This window comes from Myotis myotis, unplaced genomic scaffold (assembly GCF_014108235.1).
Source record: "Myotis myotis isolate mMyoMyo1 unplaced genomic scaffold, mMyoMyo1.p scaffold_m19_p_3, whole genome shotgun sequence".
Lineage (NCBI taxonomy): Eukaryota > Metazoa > Chordata > Mammalia > Chiroptera > Vespertilionidae > Myotis > Myotis myotis.
This window is the reverse complement of record NW_023416335.1, coordinates 86,760,681-86,783,501: the sequence shown is the minus strand read 5'-3', so window position 1 is coordinate 86,783,501 and position 22,821 is coordinate 86,760,681. Positions and strand designations below refer to the sequence as shown.

The window sequence follows — 22,821 nt, the reverse complement described above, 5'->3', positions numbered from 1 at the left end:
AGAGCAAATTTTAAAAAGAAGAAAAATAAGATGTTAGCAAAAGTAAAGAGGATGGTTAACATGATGGAGACTCAGTCCTGGGCCTGCCTGGGCCCGTTTTCATACTGTAAAATAGGAAACCAATGATCTCCCAGAGTTGTTGGGATGTTAGATAACGGAGATGAACGCATCTAGTGCCACGCTGATTTGACCTATGGCTCCTCTCCCCCATACTTTCAATGCTTTTCTGGATTTTAAAGAAATGGGTGGCTGGTGGCTGAAAACTCCCTTGGCCATCACCTCTCCTGCAAGACTTGCAAGGGCCTAATTAGAACCTTTTGTCCCCAAAATTCTACCCAGTCTGTTGGCAAAATTTACACCATTTGAGCTTCACTTTGTAGCTTATGGTTTTGAACCTGGTTAAAAATAAAACTGCATAAAAAAGTGTGGCTAGTTTGGTTCAGTGGATAAAGCATCCACCCGCGGGCTGCAGGATCCCGGGCTCCATTCCGGTCAAGGGCAGGTGCCTGGGTTGTAGACTCCATCACAGGCCCTGGTCAGGGCTCCTGCAGGAGGCAACCAAATCAATCTGAGACAAATAGATGTATCTCTCTGTGTGTCTCTCCCCCTCCCTTCCATTCTCTCCAAACACCAATGAAAAAATATCCTGGGATGAGGATTAACAACAACAAAAAAGCGTAGCCCTCTATTCCCAGTCCTTTGGGTCTGGTCTGGGAACAGGCCTGGACAGGCAGTTATGTGAGTTCTTGAGCAGGATCCCGACTCCAGAAAACCTCAGGCTCAGCTGGTTGGGTAGCCAGGAAGCTAGGCGGGAAGCGAAGCCTCGGCCCGCCCCCGCCCCCGCCCCCGCCCCGACCAGAAGCTCCGCCCCATCGGGGGACCCGGCCTCCCGCCGCCACCCCCACCCCCTTTTCTCGGCTCTACCTTCCTGGCCGGCTGTGGGGGTCAGCAGGCAGCATGGGCGTGGGGTCGGGGCTGGGAACCGCGGCGGGCGGCTCGCTGCTGCTGTGCGCCGCGCTGCTGGCCGCGGGCTGCGCGCTGGGCCTGCGCCTGGGCCGCGGGCGGGGAGCGGCGGACCGCGCGGCGCTCGCCTGGCTCTGCTACGACGCCCTGGTGCACGGCGCTCTGGTAAGTGAGCGGACAGCGCCTCTCTAGGGACGCCTCCCTCCGCCGTCCCAGGGGGTCCCCGAAAAGGACGGGGACGAGGGGGGCAGCCCCATCCCGGGGCGGGAGGTCTGCGGAGCCGCGGGAGGCCGGGAGCCGCTGTGGTCCTGGCCTTGGCCGGAGGCTGCACCTCTCCGCGTCCCCAAGTCTCTAAAGAGCGCAGCTTCCTTAGTGGGTGCCCCCCCTTTTTTTAAGCCAAATAAAAACCTGAAAATAGTGATTTCTGGGTCCTGTTATATTAGTTTGAGTGTAAGCTACTCAGGGTCTTGGCTTACTCGACTTCGTAACTTACACTAAATGTTGAACTGAAAATAGAGTTTTTCAGTGCCCCAGTGGGAGCTGGAGAACTTGGGCGCACAGCGCTGTGTCAGACCCCCCCCCCCCACACACACACGTGCCTTAATAGTAATGGCATTTATTGGGTGACGAATGTGTGCCATGCATAATACTGTGTATTAAATTTTTGTATCTTTACAACACCCCATAAACCAGTTATTATTGTCCCCATTTTACAGAGGAGAAATCAGGCCCTGCAAAGTTAGGTGACTGCAATGCCACACGCTTGCGTGGTTCTGCGTTTGTTTAGTCTGGCTACAAAGACTCTGTATTACACCAGGCTTTAGGAAGTGTGCCCCTAAAAATTGAACTCATTTTATAAGTGGCCAGGAGGGTTGTAGTTAAGGGAATTCTATTAAAATACCCCTCCCCCATGCACACACTTTTTCTTAAAGTTATTTTAATTATGCCAAAATATCTTTTTTGCAAATTTGACCTTGCTTAAATCTAGGCAAGCCCGTGGCTAATGTGAAGCCAACGTCTATAGCAGTGATTTTCAACCCAAGTGCCACAAGAACTTTTAAAACATGCAATCTGATTATTCAGGGGCACTGACCTCTTGCCCCTTAGGTTATCAAATAAAAACATGACAACATCCAACACAATAGCTACCCGGTGTGAATGAATCAAAATTACACCTATTTTTTTGTCAGGCCAGCCAAAAATATATATATTTTTGGTGTGCCACAGAATTTTGGTAATTATTTTATATGTGCCATGAGATGAAAAAGATTGAAAATGGTTGATCTATAGTATTGAGAAAGAAATAGAAAGCAAAATTTTCAATAATCATCTAGGTCTGTATGTTAGTTGGATATATGTACATATCAGGTGTTTCTGGAATGATGAAATTCCTTCTTCCTAATAGTTAACATGTCAAGCTAAGAGAGTGAATATTGTCCTAACTCCTTTATTTATAGAATTGGCTTTTTAGCTGTCATTGGACACAAATTCTTCCAAAGAACAGGGGCAGTAAAATAGGTTGCTAGGCCCACTGAGAGAAGAAAATATTATTACATACTAGAGGCTCAGTGCACAACATTTGTGCACTGGAGAGGGGTCCCTCTACCCAGCCTGCACCCTTTAGCAGTTCAGGAGTCCTTGGGGACTGATGGCTTAGGCCCGCTAGTTAGACATCCTTAGAGCTGCAGCCCAGCTTGTGGCTGAGCGGCGGTCCCCCTGTGGGAGTGCACTGACCACCAGGGGGCAGCTCCTATGTTGAATGTCTGCCCCCTGGTGGTCAGTGCACATCATAGCACTGGTTGTTCTGCGGTTCAGTCATTTGCATATTACCCTTTTATTACATAGGCTTTTAGACATACAAAAATGTATTAACACATTGTATGCGGGAAACGTATTTATACCTTTTACTTATACGTTTTTCGTTGACTGGTAGTAGAGTGTGGGACACGTATTAATACGTTTTTTATAGACTAGCGGTAGAATGCGGGTAACATATAAATACGTAAACTAAAGTTATCGTAATTTTACTGAACATTGCCATTTGCGCAAAAAATTAGCAAAAATGGCCCGCGCCACCTGTTAGCGCGCGATAAAAACTACCCGCAAACAATGTGTTAAAATACTAAAACATATACCCATATGTCCACCTAGCTTAAAATTTAGTCTACTTTTCAAGCACAGACTGTTACAGGTAACACCAGACACATCTCCACTTGTGGCACCTTGAGGTGTAGCCCAATGTGTGGAGTCACTGCCCTGTTTTTCCTCCTCCCTGTTCCAAAGGAAATGTCCCCTCCCCAACCCTACCTTGTGCTATTACCTGTCCTAGCTACAAAATGTTCCGCTTTATGATGCACCATGCCTTAATTCTTTAATTCTAAAATGCACATTTTTAACATATTAAAACAATCAATGACATAACCACTGTGGTCCATTTATTGATATCTTATATCTCTGAAATTGGGCTATATCTTATAGTTGAGGAAACATGAAAAGTTAATCAGCTAATATTAATAGGCATATTTTTTTAAATATATTTTTATTGATTTCAGAGAGAAAAGGAGAGGGAGAAAGATAGAAACATCAATGATGAAAGAGACTCATGATTGGCTGCCTCCTGCACACCCCCCACTGGGGACCAAGCCCACAACCCGGGGCATGTGCCCTTGACCGGAATCGAACCTGGGACCCTTCAGTCTGCAGGCCGATGCTCTATCAACTGAACCAAACCAGCTAGGGCTTAATAGGAATATTTTTATTTAGCTACTTACACACAGTGCTTCAACCAGCATCTTTGTACACATATTCTAGAGATTGGTGAGGAGAGCACTTGAATTAAGTGGTTGAGGCCTGCAAAAAAATGCAGACCTGTATTATCTTTGGTTGGGAGCTTATTGCCAGAAGACCCAGAAATGTGGCCTGAGCTAAGACTGGAATATAAAGCTTGGTGGAAAACTGAAGCCACAATTCACTTGTTCACACTAGAACCTGGGCTCTCTCTCCTTATCCCTGTAAACTTCACTTCTCAAATGGTAGATGTTGGGATTAATGGCCGCCATCAAATGCAGAGCTCCCCTGTCCACAGAGTTCCAAGCCCAGCATTCCCAGAGGTAGTTCAGCTCCCTGATGTCCAATCAGAATGTGGTTACCTCAGGCTACTGCACTGGTCTTCAGGTAAGTTGGGTAGGCCTAGGATGAAGGCAGGCCAATTTCCCACCAGTAGTACACTGGTAAGAGCCATGACAATATACTAACTAGTACATAAAAAACCAATGGTGTGGTTCACTATTCCTCAAAGGTTGCTGTGGGCATTTCGTGCACTGGGGCTTCATGGTTTTTTCCTCATCTGCAACCTAAGTACAGCATTCTAGGTGTGGACACAGCATAAAGGCGGATGTGTATTCATGTGTTTGGGCAAGACCTTGAAGTCCAAATTGACTAGAACACAGGGTTTACCTACGGAATAAATTTGGGGAACAGGTAAGGGACCTGGAATGATATGTGAGACTTTGAATTTTATTCTGTAGTAGGAAGCTGTTGATGAGTTTCAGCCAAGGGAGTAGCATGGCCAAAGCAGATCTTTCTAACGATAATTTGGTGGTAATGTGTTAAATCAGAAACTGTAAAGGGTCTGAGATTTCAACCTTTTTACAAGTTAGTCAGATTAATTTTCAAGTACCACTGGGCAATGCAGGGAGGGCCAGATGGTACCTGCACATACAGTGGGTGCATGACAGGGGAGGAACCCCAAATTAGGCTCCCATCTTACGTAGCTGCTGGTGACCTGCTCATACTTCTCTCTGGAGAAAGACCTTTACTCTAGAATGTAAACAGATCTTCTCTGGGGAGGAGGGGGCAAGATCTTTACGTCTATCACCCTGGAATATTTTAGGAGGAGAGGTCTCTACGCTTTACTAACCTGGAATGTCTCCTCATATAATGCCTCCTCAGTTGGTGTAAACGCCTGTGCCCAGAGACCCCAGACAGTGCAGGAGTAGAATATATTTATGGAGTATTCTCTCCCAACATAGTGCAGGGTGGATTGGAAAAGCTAGTTAAAAGGAGCAAAAAGATCAGCAATTGCAGTATTTTAGGAGTGAGATGAAAAAGAGCTGCACTAAGGTGTGGTGAAAGTTAAAGTGGGGAAGAAAACTAAGTATAAGAGACTTTCAAGGGGAGAACTGTGTAAGTCAACGTGATGGCTTATACATTGGGAGTAGAGATGATCATGAGGTTTAGAATCTGGCTGATGTATGTACTATTGATAATGTTAACAAAGACAAGAAACACTGATCTGCTTTCTTGTTATTAAAGGTATGCTATTTCTAGAATTTCATATAAATGAAACTATAAAGTATGTAGTCTTTTATTTAGCATAATTTACTTAATAGTATCCCGATATGTGGATATATACCAATTTATTTTTCTGTTTTCCAGTTAATCAGCAATTGGGTTGTTTCTAGTTTTTTACTGTTATAAATTATGCTGTTATGAGTATTTGCTTACAAATCTTTGTTGTGGACATTTATTTATCCTGGGTAAGTGCCTAGGAGTGGGATTCTTTAACTAGAGTAGGAACTGCCAAATTGTTTTCCAAAGTGGCTCTACAATTTTCCATTTCCACCAACAATACTTGAGGTTCCAGTTGTTCCACATCCTCACCAGCACTTGCTCTCTCAGCCAGCTGGGGCTGCTATAACAAAAATACCATAGAACAGGTGGGAAAAAAAAAAAGAAAAGAAAACACACAGACATTTAGGACTTCTGGGCAAGATGGTGATTTAGGTAAACATAGTATTCCCATCCTCCAATAACCGTCATTCAGAATCACCTGAAATCTGGCTGAATAGAACTCTTAGAACTAGAGAATTAAAGAATAAGCCAGACAGAGACTGGTAGGAGGGATGAAGATATGGAACAGGCTCGTTTCACACCCACATGTGGTGGATAAAAATTGGGAGGGATATCCCTGAGGTGCAAGGGATACCAGCCCCATCCCAGGACCCCATCCCAGGATTCCAGTGCCAGGAAGAGAAGTCACCATAACTTCTGGCTGTAAAAACCAGGGGGGATTGAGGCTGAGCGAGACAGAGCGCTGCTGGAGTCTCAGGCACTTTCTATTAAAGAACCTGTGTATAGACTTAGTTGGACTCATTCCCTCTGAGCTCTAGTGCTGGGGCCGCAGCCGTCTGCAGAGACATATGGGGAGAAACTGAGTTGTCTAGCCTTGTTCACAGCTTGGCCTCGCCTGGGCACCTCCAAGCTCAGCACAAGTAGCAGCCATCTGCAGGTCACTTTGCAACTCATGCTGCTTGGCCCTGGGAGGACCCAAAGCCAGCACACCCTGCGGACGGCTTCAGACCATGTGAAAGCACCACCACCCAACCTCCTCCTCAAGTAACACACTCAAGGGGCAGACTCAGCAGGCACCAGAGCTCTGCTGAAGTAAGTCCTGCTTTGTGGGGTAAAATATTAAATAAAATTTGCATGCTGTTCTCCTGTTATTCTGTCTTATGTGGGTTGATTCTTATGTCAGCTCCAGAGCCTAAGAAGGTAGAAAGAAGTTTTTTCCTTCACTATACTATCAAATACTGGAAGGCATAGGGAAGGGAAGCAATATAAACTAAGTCATAATTTTCCAGGATGTGCAGTTGTAGATAATACCTAAAGAAATAGCAGTGTAGCCCTGGCCAGTGTTGCTAAGTGGTTAGAGTCGGCCTGTGCACAGAAGGGTCAGGGGTTTGATTCCCAGGCAAGAGCAGGTACCTGGGTTGCAGGTTGCATCCCCGGCCCGGTTAGGGTGCATGCAGGAGGCAACCAATTGATGTGTCTCTCTCACAGATGGGTACTAGACTTATTGGGGTGATCACCTCGCCTGTAATCCTCAGATGAGGAATAACCAAAAAACAAAACAAAAAATTGCTGAAAAAATCCTCCAGTGAGGATTAACCAAAAAAGAAAAGAAAGAAATAGTGTAAGTTATGGAGATAATCCCCAGAACTACAGACAGAAGTGGTTATAAGTGCTAACCTCTGGGAAGTGGTACTGGAAATGAGCAAGGATTAGTCAGAGACACAATTTTAATGTCATATAAGTGATTGCTTTGGTAAAAAGAAGTGAGAAAAAAAGTAGTAGTATTGACCAGCAACAGAATTTGTTCCAAGAAGCAACATGACAATCAAATATCCCAGTGAATTCTAGTTCATTGGTTTTTGAAACTTTAGTGCGAAGAAATACATCAGCGATGGAGAAATGCTCAGTGTAATTGCAAATATTTCATTACTTAAAATTTAAAATGTAGCCTGTAAGCATTTAAAACGTTCCTAAGTCTGCCCTTAGGCAGGAAAAATAACTAATTTAATTATGATATAGGTATTTGAATGCCAGTTTTGCTAAGAGAGATCTTGGACTTTTTTGTGAAGTGAGACAAAATGAACTGCTGTGAGGTACTTCTCAAAAGTTTAATAAATTTGTTAGAATAATCCAGAATTTAGCCTATTTAACATAACATTTAAGCTCTTTCCTTGTGGAAAAATTTCAACTTATTTTCCCCCAAAGAATACACCCCTTATTTTATAATGCCAATCATTGAAAAATAGCATTTATTATATGAACATTAGCTTTGGATTCATCCATTTCCAAGGTCAGGGACTGCACTCCAGGATAACACCCCATGGGGTTATGTAAGTGTAGTGCTCTGAAGGTACCAACCGGGGTAGGAGGGGGAAGGGATGCTCCCAGGCAGTGCCATGTACTTGCGGTGCCATCCTGGGGTTGTGATGCTAAATTAGAGCATTTTTTTATTTTATTTTCTTCTCTCTAGGAAGGCTCTTTTGTCTACTTGTCTTTCATGGGAAACATTGCTGATTCTGATAGCTTCATTGCTTCCTTGTGTAAGTAATTTCAAATATTTACCTTTGAAATGTTTGAGGAGATTTATTCCAAGTGTGACTGTATTAGTACCTGTATCCCATCTTGTATGATTCCATTTATATAAAACTAGAGGCCCAATGCATGAAAATTCGTGCAAGAGTAGGCCTTCCTTCCCCTGGCTGTCAGCACCAGCTTCCCTCTGGCACCCGGGAACTGGGCTGCTTCCCTCCTCCGGCCGCCCACAGGCACCTGGAACCCGGTCTGGCTTCCCTCGGTCCACCCACAGCCAACGGGACCCTGGCTGGCTTCCCTCCGACCCCGGCTTCGTCAGGAAGGACATCCGGAATGATGTCCGGAAGACGTCCGGTCTAATTAGCATATTACCCTTTTATTATTATAGATGTCCAGAGTAGGTGAATCTATGGGAGACAGATTATAAATTAGTGGCTTCCTAGGAGAGGGTGGGGAACGGATGTTGGAGAGAAATGTAGAGTGACTGATAAAAGATACAGATTTTTTCTGGTGGGTAATGAAATACTCTAAAATTAGATTGTGGTGATTCAAATCTGTGAATTACTAAAATCCATTTAATTGTACACTTTTTTATTTTTATTTTTAATTTAAAACAAAATATTTTTTTAATTAAATCTTTATTGTTCAGATTATTACATTTGTTCCTCTTTTTTCCCCCCATAACTCCCCTCCTCCCAGTTCCCACCCCACCCTCCGCCCTCACTCCCCACCCACTGTCCTCATCCATAGGTGCACGATTTTTGTCCAGTCTCTTCCCGAATCCCCCACCCCAAGAATAGTCAGTCTATTCCCTTTCTATGCCCCTGATTCTATTATAATCACCAGTTCATTCTGTTCATCAGATTATGTATTCCCTTGATTCTTAGATTCACTTGTTGATAGATGCATATTCGTTGTTCATGATTTGTATCTTTACCTTTTTCTTCTTCTTCCTCTTCTTAAAGGATACCTTTCAGCATTTCATATAATCCTGGTTTGGTGGTGATGAACTCCTTTAGCTTTTCCTTATCTGTGAAGCTCTTTATCTGACCTTCAATTCTGAATGATAGCTTTGCTGAATAAAGTAATCTTGGCTATAGGTTCTTGGCATTCATCACTTTGAATATTTCTTGCCACTCCTTTCTGGCCTGCAAAGTTTCTGTTGAGAAATCAGCTGACAGTCGTATGGGTATCCCTTGTAGGTAACTAAATGTTTTTCTCTTGCTACTTTTAAGATTCTCTCTTTGTCTTTTGCTCTTGGCATTTTAATTATGATGTGTCTTGGTGTGGTCCTCTTTGGATTCCTTTTGTTTGGGGTTCTCTGCGCTTCCTGGACTTGTAAGTCTATTTCTTTCTCCAGGTAGGGGAAGTTTTCTGTCATTATTTCTTCAAATAGGTTTTCAATATCTTGCTCTCTCTCTTCTTCTGGCACCCCTATAATTCGGATGTTGGTACGCTTGAAACTGTCCCAGAGGCTCCTTACACTATCTTCGTATTTTTGGATTCTTTTGTCATTCTTTTTCCAGTTGGGTGTTTTTGCTTCTTCGTATTTCAAATCATTGACTTGATTCTTGCGATCCTCTGGTCTGCTGTTGGGAGTCTGTATAATATTCTTTATTTCAGTCAGTGTATGCTTAATTTCTAGTTGATCCTTTATCACAACATCGAGGGTCTCACTAGATTTCTTGAGGATCTCACTACATTTATCGGCGATCTCACCAGTCTTCTCGAGGGCCTTACTAAGTTTATCAGCGGCTTCTAGACAGTTCTTGAAACACCTTAAAAGTGCAGTTTTGAACTCTATATCCAGCAGTTTGCTTTCCTCCATTTCTGTCATTTGTGTCCTGTTTCTTTGTCTCCGCATTTTTTATGCTTTCTTGGTGCACCCCCTTGTGGTCTTTGTGCACAGTCTTGTTGTAGTTAAGCCTTGATTGTTGTAGGTAACACTCTATTTTTAAATATATTTTTATTTCAGAGAGGAAGGAGTAGAGAGAGAGAGAGAGAGAGAGAGAGAGAGAGAGAGAGAGACATCAATGATGAGAATCGTTGATTGGCTGCCTCTTGCACGGGATCAAACCCACAACCCGGGTATATGCCCTGACCAGGAATCAGACCGTGACCTCCTGATTCATAGGTTGATGCTCAACCACTGAGTCACCATGCTGGGTTATTGCACACTTTAAATAGGTAAATTGTATTGCACATGCATTATATCTTAATAAATGTATATTTTAAATGTTTATAGTGAGTGCAAGTTGAAGAGTTTGCAGTATTTAAACTGGGTGTTTTTTATACTTTTAATATCAACTTTCAAATATGTCTTATAGGTAATTTCCAAAAATCTTCTTGTTCTACAGAGATATTAACTAGTTTTCTTATATTCCTCATGCTCACTATTAATCAGCATTCAATGAGCTAGTATTGACTTCCTCCCATGTACTATGTCAACACTGACAAATACATGAGCTGTGTGACAACAGGGTCCTTTGCCACTATCATACAGCTGCCTTGCTCAGGATAACTTCTTTCAGATTTTGTGCCTGAAATACCTCACTGTTTATCTCATTTCTTCTATGATTCTGAAATCATATCCCCAGCCAGGATCTGTGTTGGAACTCCTATTTATCACTAGTGTTAGGAAACTCTGCTAGATAATGGAGCCACAGGTAGTGCTTCTTAAAGCCAAACATCGATTTCAGAGAGGAAGGGAGAGGGAGAGAGAGAGAAACATCAGTGATGAGAATCATTGATTGGCTGCCTCTTGCAGGATCATCTTTGATGCCTCTCAGGTCCCAGCCAGTAGTAGTAGCTCAAGGAGCCTGAGCCCCACGCCTGGAGTCCAGCTCCTTCAGGTCCAGCACTGAGCAAAGTGTAGCTGTGCACCTTTTCGATGGGTGAGCTGGGATAAACTGCCGGGAAGCCCCGGGGCTGGAGGACCCCGGCCTGTCCTTGTCCTCCCATTCTGGCTGCTCTGGCTGGCATCAGAGAAAGGGAACAGCCCAGATTTGGCTCAATCCCATGAAATGTAAAGTCTAATTCAGTCTTTATCAGTCATCTTCAATTTACATTTTCACCTATAAAAAGTGAAAACTCATCTCATGGGGGTGCCTTTATTCTAGAGAATGTGAAAATCCAATAGGTATTATAAAGTAGTGCATCTTGGGCTTTAAAGAGCACTAATTGCCTGAGACTTTTAAAATACAGATCCTGATTCCGAGGGTCTGGGGTAAAGCCTCCCATGTTGATCTGTGGACTCTTTTGATCCAGCAGAATGTAGAACTGGGCTGTTAACACTATGTAGATGCTGTAAAGAAAATCTTATTCATGACACTTGTTAAAAAATGGCCAGAAAGACTATTCAAGAGGGACCATCCGTCTGTTCCATTTCCATGCCCCTGATTCTATTCCATTCACCAGTTTATTCTGTTCATCATTTTTTTATTCATTTGATTTTTAGATTCAGCAGTTTATTGATATCTATTTGTTGTCACTTTGTTGTTCATATTGTTTATTCTCAGAGGGAAGGGGGTGGGGGTGCGGGAAGAGATTAGACAAAGATCACATATGCATGTATGCATTACCTGTGGACACAGACAATAGGGTGGCAAGGGCCTGGGGTGGGGTGGGAACCGGATAGAGGGGAGCTATGGGGGGGAAAAAGAGGGACATCTGTAATAATCTCAACAATAAAATTAATAAATAAATAAATAATATATAAAATCAGCACTGAAAAAAAAGAAAAAAGAGGGACCACCGCGGGGCGGGGGTGGGGGGGGGGGGCTTTGCATAGGAGAGAGATCAGGCTCAACTCCAAATACAGCAAGGAGAGGTGGAGATTTATGGCCAAGGTGGGGCTAGTGGATGGAAAATTACTAAGAAGAAACATCAAGCCTAGGAGGATCATGGTAGCCCCACTAATAGGATTCTTGCTGAAGGCAGGCGGCGGGAGAAGATATAGAGGGTGGGGGATAAGGAATTTGATCAGATGTCTGCATCCCCATGTTTATTGCAGCATTGTTTACAATAGCCAGGACATGCAGGCAGCCTAAGTGATCATCACTGGTGAGTGGGTCAAGAAAATGTGGTGTATATAGAATATTTCTCAGCCATTTAGGAAGAAGGAAAACCTGCCGTTTGTGACAACGTGGATGGACCTTGAGGGAGTTATGCTGAGTGAAATAAGTCAGACAGAAAAAGACACATACTGTATGATCTCACTTTTATGTGGAATCTAAAAAACAAACAAACAAACAAATCCAAACTCACAGGAAAAGAGATCACATTTGTGGTTACCAGGGGCAGGGGGTAGAGGGTGGGAGAATTGGACGAAGGTGATCAAAAGATACAGACTTCCAGTTACAAGTTAAATAGTACTAAGTATGTAATGTACAATGCGATGTCTATAGTTAACACTGCTGTAAGTTGTTAAGACAGTGAATCAATCCTAAGAGTTCTCATCACAGGGAAAAAACAAAAAATCATTTTTTTCTTTTTTTAAATCTATATGAGATGAGGGATGCTAATCATCTCACAATATATGTAAGTCAAGCCATTATGCTGTACACTTACACTTTTACGGCGCTGTATGCCAACTGTATCTCAATAAAACTGGAAAAGAGAGATACCCAGAAGGGGGACTTTTACTAAACTGACTCTGCCGCTCTCGCTAAAACTGGACTAAGGCCAAGGACAAAGGCCAAGTTCGAGGTCCTGTTGAGAAGAAGCTCAGAGGAGTCGGAAAGTCTTTGCTGCCCCATCACCTCCGACCCTCCGCTCTGTGGGAAGGGCACGGCTGTGGCTTGGGTCCTGGAGACCTACTCCAGCCTTTCGTGTGCATCCTTCCCTCTAAACCTGGCAGTCAGTCACAAAGCAAGTGATAAATGATCACAGCATTAGGCTTGTTAATGCTGTAATTAACCAGCAAAGACATGGTTAAGGTTAAGCAGTCGATGATGAGATACCAGAGGCTTGATATGCTGGGACAGATAGGTAGCAATGCCTACTATTACTGTCCAACCCCCTGCCTTCCTCTCAGCATTAACCTTGGCTCCCCCCTTCCTCCGCCCCCTCCCCGAAGTATTCTTCAGTTTTGCTGAATTAAATATAGGTTTAGATACACCATGTTCTCTCAGCTCCAGGCTTTTACACATGCTTCTCCCTGACATACCCTTCCCCTTCGCCCAGTTCAGGAGTCACCCCGTGTGGTGTAAGGCCTGAAATGAAGGTCCGGTGTCATGTGTGCCTTGACATCTGGTAAAATCCAGAGGGCCCAGATGGCCTACCTGCAAGTCCCTTCCCCACCCTGCTTCCTCATATCAGGTCCCTCAGCCAAACGACCTTCTATGTGGCGGGGACCAGGCACAGTGCCTACCATCCCTGAGTAGTGGGCTTCAGTTCCCTGCCAGCCCTCGGAATTATTCAAACGGGCAATCACCTCCTGCCACAGGGACCAGAGGTCACCCCATCCTCTTGTTACCACACAGCCTGCCTCTCCCAGCCCCTCCTTGTCATTCCATTTCTAAGTGCAGCCCCACGTGGCCCGCATGGCGCAGTGCCCTCCTCCCCAGGCTGGGAGTGCATGTGGCTAAGAATCTGCCATCAGTCTCACCTGCCCAGCGTCGTGTGTAGTGTACTGTGTCATCCCCATGACACTAGCGGGGAATCCTTCCCTCACCAACAAGGTGAGAGGGAGGGATCGAAACACCTCACCTCCCGCGTCTGGCTTAGCTGCCACTTCCTCCATGTCCCCATACTCTGTCACCATCACCCATTGCATGGTCTGACCTCACTAAAATGTGAGCCACTTGCAGCGGACGTTGTGTCCTAGTCGTTGCTAGCACAGAACCCTCGTGTGCTCCAAAAGATTTGTTGAATTAAAGAATTAATGAATGGTGTTATATTTCTGAATGTCTAAGCACCCACTAACCTCTTAGTTCCTAAAGCATTGACATTTTACTTGTGATGTTTTCTTAGATTTTTGGATGCATAGAGGGTACATTTTGCCTATTGTATATATGTTTAAGTTTAGAGGAAAATTTTTTGCTTTCACTATTATGTTGTTTTCCAGTTAGTTCATAGCTGGCAGTTGGTTGAGGACAAGCTGGCAGGCTCTGCCTGGCCTGCTGTGTCTGTGTGTTATTCCATTAAATAGCTAATCCTGTTTACTGGCCATCCCTTCTCTCAGAATAGCCCTTCATTAGAACCCTTTTGTCCCTGGCCCCCAATGGATCCTAACTCTGGCCGGTAAGACACTAGGGCAGCGGTTCTCAACCTGTGGGTCGCGACCCCTTTGGCCCTTGGGGGTCGAACGACCCTTTCACAGTGGTCGCCTAAAACCATCGGAAAACACATATATAATTACATATTGTTTTTGTGATTAATCACTATGCTTTAATTATGTTCAATTTGTAACAGTGAAAATACATCCTGCATAGCAGATATTTACATTACGATTCATAACAGTAGCAAAATTACAGTTATGAAGTAGCAACGAAAATAATTTTATGGTTGGGGGTCACCACAACATGAGGAACTGTATGAAAGGGTCGCGGCATTAGGAAGGTTGAGAACCACTGGGCTAGGGCTTTGTGCAGCTCAGCCCAATCAGAACATGCTGCTAATTTTTGACCATTCATACCTTTTTTAAATAATGCGAGAACAGATTTATATGGAGAGAAGTGGGAACGTTTGTTTACTTTGATTATTTGAGATCTTAGGACCAGAATATATTAGAGAGAGAGAGAGAGAGAGAGAGAGAGAGAAGTAAGGAGAGAGGAACAGAGGGGGGAAGGAGGGAGAGGGAGGAGGGAGGGAAAGAGAGAAAGAAAGAAGAAGGTAAAAAAAGAAAGGAGGGAGGAAGGGGAGTATGGCCTCGCCCTGTGCCTGGCTCTCAGTCCGACTCTAAAGCTTGCACACCTCATGGTGATTTCTAAAGAACCATCTTGACAGCAGGGTCTGGAAAATTTCTTCGGGCATGCCCACCCCCTCTGCACAATTGAGGATTTGGTGGTAGTTATTAGTGAATCTGTCCCTGTAGCAAACTGAAATGCCTTTTTTGTCCATTTTGGATTCATTCTGTAGTCCAGGCTATATTGTTCCCCTCCCTTTCCTTCTGTCCACTTCAGCACTTAATTTCCTTCAATTATTAATAAACATATCCTTAATAATAATTTTCCGATATTTAAATTATACTTACAGACTTTATATCGAAATTTTAAAGTAAGGAATTATATTGTATTTACAAGATAAGTATTAAAGACTAGAGGCCCGGTGCACAAAATTTGTGCATGGGGGGAGGGGGTGTCCCTCAGCCCAGCCTGCACCCTCTCCAATCTGAGATCCCTCTCACAATCCGGGACTGCTGGCTCCCAAACGCTCGTCTGCGTGCCTGCCTGATTGCCCCTAACCGCTTCTACCTGCCAGCCTGATTACCCCCTAACCACTCCCCTGCAAGCCTGGTTGCCCCTAACTGTCCTCACCTGCAGGCCTGGTTGCCCCCAACTTTCCTCCCCTGCAGGCCTGGTCCCTCCCAATTGCCCGCCCCTGCAGGCCTGGGTCTCCCCCAACTTTCCTCCCCTACAGGCCTGATTGCCCCCAGTTGCCCTCCCTTGCAGGCCTGGGTCACCCCAACTGACCTCCTCTGCAGGCTTGATTGCCCACAACTACCCTCCCCTGCTGGCCATCTTGTGGTGGCCATCTTGTGTGTTGGAGTGATAGTCAATTTGCATATTACCCCTTTATTATATAGGATTGTCTTTGCAAAATCTGATTATGTTGAATTAATATAGAATTCTGCTACTTATAATGGAAAGGGGGGTTGAAGAGGGCACACATGTGAAAACACTTTGCAGACTAAATTATTTTACCAATCCTATATAATAAAACCCTAATATGCAAATCGACCAAACGGTGCAATGACTGGTCGCTATGAACTGACCACCAGGGGGCAGATGCTCAACGTAGGAGCTGCCCCCTGGTGGTCAGTGTGCTCCCACAGGGGGAGCACCACTCAGCCAGAAGCCAGGCTCATGGCTGGCGAGTGCAGTGGAGGTGGCGGGAACCTCCGCAGCAGCACTAAGGAGCAGCGAGCTGAGTGGTAGGGAGCAGCAAGCAGGTGGTGGTAAGGAGCGAGGGGTCCCAGACTGTGAGAGGGCACAGGCCAGACTGAGGGACCCCACCCCCCACCCCCAGTGCACGGATTTTGTGCACCGGGCCTCTAGTATAACATAATATTGTTATTGTTACTTGTGTTAGGTGGCAAATGCATTTTGTCTCAGGGCTTCTCTTGCTTCCACTAAGGCATTCTGAAGAATGCAGAGAGAATGGTAGCTATTCCTTTTATCTCATCCTAAAGGGGGGGGGGAAAGGGTCATTTCCATTGACTGTCATAAAAAGGATAAGTAACAAAGTGTGCTTTGTTTTTAGGGAAAGAATATGGCAAAGCTGATGCAAGATGGGTTAATTTTGACCCAACCATTGTGTCTGTGGAAATTCTGACTGTTGTCCTGGATGGGTCTCTGGCACTGGTCCTCATGTACGCCATAGTCAAAGAGAAATATTATCGGTAAGTGCTCTGCTCCTATCCTGCTGAAAAGAGGAGAAACATTAGCAGTCCCAATGCTTACATGACATTTGAAGGAGATTATGATCACATTTCTTTGTTAGACAAAAAGTAGAGTAGAAACAAAAATTGTTTCTTATTAGATAAGGATCATGGTGCCAGTAGGACCATTTCAAACAGTTCAAAATAAAACATCTGAGAAATATGATTGAGGTAACAACCTAGGCACTGTACAGGCAAGCCTGGTGTTAACAGCACTGGATGATTTGCACCGATATTCTGGCGGATAAAAGGGTAGTATTTCCATCCTCTCCCCCATCCCCAAATCACACTAGAAAACTCCTGTTCCACTTGCTACAAAGTACAGTCTCTTGTGTTATTCTGAGTTAGACATGCCAGATAAGTAAGAAATCTTTCTAGGGTATAGAGCAGGGGTCCTCAAACTTTTTAAACAGGGGGCCAGTTCACTGTCCCTCAGACCATTGGAGGGCCAGACTATAGTTTAAAAAAAAAAACTATGAACAAATTCCTATGCACACTGCACATATCTTATTTTGAAGTAAAAAAAACAAAACGGGAACAAATACAATATTTGTATTTGCATGTGGCCCGCGGGCCGTAGTTTGAGGACCCCTGGTATTGAGGCTATGAGGAAGGCAGAAGCATGGGGAGAGGAAGGAGAAAGGTGGATGACTCACCATCCATCAGTCAGACTCAGACTTTCAACCACCCTTCCTCCCTTTTCCTTCCTTTCCTCCTTAAGGACAAAGTGACCTGGGGTAAATAGATTGCTAACCTGGGGATGATTCCCTGAAACAATGTCAGGTAGGTGCAGTTACATTCAGTGTTCTACTATCTTGTATTGAATAAGTTTTGTTTATTTAAAGCTTCATCATAAAATTTCAGATTTGAAAGAGACCTCAAGGCTCATTTAATCCACTTTTCCCCCACCCAATTTTACATGGATTCTCAGCAGTAAAAATTAAATTTCTCCTCGGTACCTGGACATGTCTTTGACTCCAGAGTCTTGATTGTAGACTTACTACATGCACCCATTTGTTTATTATTTCAAACATTTATAATATCTGCATTGTTGAGTATTTACTTTGTGCCAGGCAAGGTGCTCAGCCTTTTATCTACATGTCTCATTTTTTAATAATACTCATATTTTAAAAAATATATATGTATATTTATTATTTCAGAGAGGAAGGGAGAAGGAGAGAGAAATAGAAACATCAATGATAAGAGAGAATCGTTGCTTGGCTGCCTCCTGCGTACCCCACACTGGGGATCAAGCCTGCAACCCAGGCATGTGCCCTGATCGGGAATTGAACCGTGATCTCCTGGTTCACAGGTCGATGCTGGACCACTGAGCCACACTGGCTGGACCATATCTCATATGTCTCCAAAAGGTTATTTGAGAAAGGGACTGTTATCCCTTTTACAACAGGTGAAATTGTAGCTCACAAAGAGATTCACATCCAGGTCTCAGTAAATCCCCCTAAGAATAGAAGAGGATGCCCGAGAGACCTTATTCAACTCAGAGAATAGTCTTCTGGAGAGGACAGTGCTGCTTCTTCAAGGAAAACTCGGGTCTTCCTTGATCAGATTGACTTGCCCTGTAAAGGAGCACCACATGGAAGCTGAAGGCCACCTTCAGAGGGTTTCTGTCCTGGGAGACTGTTGATGCTGTCATCACTCAGGGCGCTGAGCTGGCGGTTTCATCCCTGCTTTCTTTCTCTTTAAGGCACTTCGTACAGATCGCTCTGTGCGTGTGTGAATTGTACGGCGGGTGGATGACCTTCTCCCCGGAGTGGCTTATGGGAAGCCCCAACCTGCACACCAACAATCGGCTGTACTTTTGGGTCTACCTGGTGTTCTTCAATAGTGTGTGGGTTCTGGTCCCAGGGCTGTTGCTGTGGCAGTCGTGGGTAGACCTCAAGAAAATGTATCACAAAGGAACCAGCTTAGGGAAAAAGTTCCAATGAATTTTCAAAAATCATAAACATTTTCTAACTTTATGAGCCAGACTGGATTAAACCTTTTTGTTTTGATAAAGTTTAATACATTCCAGTCTACAATTTCTTTCATATTGTTATTCCTGAACAACCGACTTCAAATTGATTGTAAGATGACAAGATTTCATTGTTGATTTGTTTTTCCAGTTAAATGGCAATATAGGGAACAGAGAATAAATTTTAACTTGTCATAATCACATGTTAATTATACATTTTTATATCAGATTAATTGTGCTATGTTAATAAAGCCAATAATCACAAAATACTGTAGAGCATGTTATATTAATTTTTTTCCAAAGAACATGTTGTTGCTTCAACTTTTTTTTAAATATATTTTATTGATTTTTTACAGAGAGAAAGGGAGAGAGAGAGTTAGAAACATTGATGAGAGAGAAACATCGATCAGCTGCCTCCTGCACATATCCCACTGGGGATATGCCCGCAACCCAGGTACATGCCCTTGGCCAGAATCGAACCTGGGACCCTTCAGTCCGCAGGCCGACGCTCTATCCACTGAGCCAAACCGGTTTCGGCTGTTGCTTCAACTTTTAATCTTATTAGTCTTTGTTTCCAAAATGAAACCAGAAATGAAATAAATGCTTCTAATTTATATTTTATCAAACTTGTGAAGCCAACAAAAATGACAGCAGTTTGAATTGGTGAGGGGGCCAACTCCTTATGAGTGACATTGGAGTTTCACATAGACAAATGATTGATTTTCAAGAAGGAAGATTTGAGTTACCTTACAAAAATACATAGTACAGCCCGTCCACTTGCTCCCAACATCAGACCAGTCTTGCAGCTAAACTTGGCTTAAAAAAAAACCAAAAAAACAGCTGAAGTGTAGCTGGTCTGAAATATTGTAGGCAGGGAATGTGGAGAAAGGACAGGAGGAAACATGGAGAGGGTGAGCCAGCTCGCACACCTGCGCAGTATGGGGCAGGCAGGGCGGGGAGGGGGCGGGGGGAGGCGGGGGGGGGGGGGGGGCGTGCAGCAGCAGAGCCACCACCACCACCTCCACCTCCCCATCCCCCGGGAGGTGGATTCTCGGCCCCACACGGGGATCCCCAATCCAGAGCAACAGAGAAGGAAAGGGGGGCCCATGTAGATTGGGCAGTGGGAATCAGTGGGGATTCGGTCAGGTCCACCTGGAAGTCTCAAACCACACCATCCCAGAAAGAAACAAAGGATTTCTTTCTTACAACATCAGCCTGGGAAGATCCTTGCAATTCACGTGTGAGGGAGGGACCACGTGGCAAAGATTGGAGCTGGCGGAGGGATCTGTTTGGTACACCCAGCAGTGAATCTGAGCAGCCCTTTGCTCTCTGGGAGGACTTTGGGCAAAGTGGAAGGGGGCTGGACACCGTGGCTTGGGAAAGACGATCAGTCTTGCGCAACTTGAGCACACGGGTGGCAAACCTACCCCCACCTGCAGAACAGCTGGGCCTTCCCCATTCTTCTGCGACCCGGCAAAGGGGAGGCCTCTGGGCTGAAAATTTGTACTCCTACGACTGGGTCTGAGGGTGCAAAGGACTCAGCTACTTGGCCGGTGGGAAACTGGGTGAAAGCCCCTCCGAGCGAGGGGTCAGACACGCTGAAAGACTGGAGTGCCATGCCAGGCTGATTTTATTTTTTTATCCCCTCCTACTTGGTGTGGCAGCGAGGAGGTACCAGGAAGCCAAACAGAGCTGAGGCATTGCAACCGGAATGGGCTATGGACTGGGAGATAGACGGGCATGTCCTGGGCCCTTCAGCTGCATTGGGGGGGAACCGAGCTGAGCTCCCCAGGGAGTTAAGCCAGCACAGTCCTAGGAAGGAGAGAAAGTGCCCTTCACCCCTGCTACAAGCTATGGGCACCACCCGCAGTGCACGTCTGTTTACCAAACCGGCCAGGTCTTGGAAACCACCGTAGAGCCCAGTTCTGTGGGAGAAGGGAGAGAAGCTGCCACAGGGGCATTCAATGTATGAGACCCCAAGAAGACCCAGCCTCTGGGCTATGGAAGCCCTGCCCACCAGACTAGTTGGGGCTGCACTGATGAGCTTCAGACAGGTTGCCAAGGGCCAGGAAGAGACAGCAACTCACATTGGCTTGCACCAGAGAACCTCTGGGAGGCCCAGACACGCACACCAAGAGGCCAGACTGAGACAGCATCGGAGTAAAATCCAGCGAGTTCCACAAATAGCAGACCCAAAGGGTAATCACAGTGAGCCCCCAAATCAGCGGAGACTAACTCCACTTATTTTTATTATTTTATCTTTTTAACTTTTTATTTTTTTCTTTTGTATTTCATTTTCTTTAGTTTTTTTCTTCTTTTTCTTTCATGTCTTTGATTTCTCTTTCCATATACTCTGGTTTTTTCCTCTTTTTTCATTTTTTACCTTTGTTTTTTTCTCCCTATTTTTCTGTTCCTATTATATATTTTATTTATTATTATTAATTTTAAAATTATTATTATTGTAGTTATTGTTTTCTTTTTTATATTCGTATTCTTTCTCTTTCCTCTTCCTTCTTTCATATTCTCCGTTTTGGTTTCTTTTTTTTCATCTCTAATTCTTTTGCTCTTTTGTCTTTTAGTATTCTATTTATTATTATTATTTGTGGTTGTTTTTGTTGGTGGCGTTTGTGTTTTTTTGTTTGTTTGTTTTCACATTGTTTTCAGTTTGGTCTTGTTTTGCCTGGTTTTGTTCTGTCATCACTTGTATAACAGTTGTCACAAAGTGGTCAGTGTTGAGCCTCACAGTCAGCCAGCCTGAATGTGTCAACAGCAATTAAGACCCAAATACAACAGGAGGGCCCACATAACCCATACAAGGGACATTCCATGAGTACCCATCTCAGAAGATTAAGGAGACTACACCACTGGGTCCCACAAGACACCCACTACAGAAGGCCACCACACCAAGATGGGGAGTTATAGCAGTCCTATCCAATACACAGAAATGGGGAGATAAAGAAACATGACCCAAATGAAAGCACAGGAGGAATCACCAGAAAAAGAGCTAAAGGAAATAGAGGCAAACAATTTATCAGAAACAGAGTTCAAATTAATAGTTTTAAGAATACCCAACAGCATGAAAAGGGACATAGAAACCATGAAAAACAACCAATCAGAAATGAAGAATGGCACAGCTGGAAGACATAAAGAATAAGAGGAAGCTGCAGATTGAATCAGCAAATTAGAAAACAGTGTAGAAAAAAAATCAGAGCAGCAAAGAGAAGAAATAATTTAAAAGCATAAAGATAATTTAAGGAAACTTTGGGACAGCATGAAACATAACATCTGCATCATAGGAGTAACAGGGAGAACAAGTGAGCAAAGGATAGAGAACCTGTTTGAAGAAATAATGACAGAAAACTTCCCTAATCTGGTGAAGGAAAAAGTCATACAGGTTCAGGAAGCACAGAGAGTCCCAATTAAGGTGAACCAAGACACATCATAATAAAAATGGCACATGTTAAAGACCAGGAGAATCTTACGGCCAGCAAGAGAGAGAGCAGTCAGTTACCTAAAACGCAGATCCCATTAGACTGTCAGCTGATTTCTCAACAGACACTACAGGCCAAAGGGAATGGCATGAAGTATTCAAAGTAATGAAAAGCAAGGATCTGAAACCAAGACTACTCTATCCAGCAAGGCTATCATTCAAAATTGAAGGTGAAATAAAGGCTCCGCAGACAGAAAAAGGCTAAAAGAGTTTATTATCACCAAACCAGCATTGCAAGAAATATTAAAGGGACTGCTGTAAGAAGAAGAAATTGAAAGAGAGAAAGGAACAGAGGCATAGAGAATAAAAATGGCAATAAATAAGAAGGAACCCTAGAAGGGTTCTCTTGGCCATTTGTATGTCCTCTTTGGAGAAATGTCTATTCAGGTCCTCTGCCCATTTTACTGCCATTTGACCTAGTGATTCCAATATCCTAAGAAGCCAGAAACACCAATCTGAAAATATATATGCACCCCTATGTTCATAGAAGCATTATTTACAATAGCTAAGATCTAGAAACAGCCCAAGTGCCCATCAATAGATAAATGGATTAAAAAAACTGTATATATTTACACAATAGAGTACTATGCAGCTATAAAAAAGAAAGATCTCTTACCCTTTGAGACAACATGGAGGGGACTGGGGAGTACTCTGCTAAGCAAAATAATCCAGTCAGATAAAATAAAATATCACTTGATCTCACTATATGTGGAATCTAATGAACAAAATAAACTGATGAACATGCATCTGTTGCTGATGCATGTAACAGAATGACAGGTCTCAGAGGGGAAGAAGTTGGGGTGGACGGGAAGAGATTAACCAAAGAACATATATGCATATATGCATAGCCCATGGATACAGACAATAGTGTGATGAAGGCCTGGGGTGGGTAGGGGTTGAGTGCAAGGG

General features: G+C 44.0%; 1 protein-coding gene across 4 annotated transcripts in view; it reads left to right on the top strand.

Annotated features, from left to right (window-relative positions):
- The first annotated feature begins 868 nt into the window (after positions 1–868).
- The window catches only part of EBPL (EBP like), a 30,112-nt gene continuing 8,159 nt past the window's right edge, over positions 869–22,821 (top strand). Inside the window, exons 1-5 of one of the 4 annotated variants that reach the window (XR_004966230.1) lie at positions 869–1,128; positions 7,787–7,856; positions 16,273–16,411; positions 17,172–17,233; positions 18,156–18,289. Coding sequence is in view for 2 of the 4 variants with exons in the window: in XM_036300570.1 (XP_036156463.1) it covers positions 958–1,128; positions 7,787–7,856; positions 16,273–16,411; positions 18,156–18,396 (621 nt within the window). In the remaining 2 variants the exon portion in view is untranslated. Of the gene's footprint in view, positions 1,129–7,786; positions 7,857–16,272; positions 16,412–17,171; positions 17,234–18,155; positions 18,690–22,821 lie in introns of those variants that run through there. The other 3 variants (XR_004966231.1, XM_036300570.1, XM_036300572.1) reach the window with 3 other exon arrangements.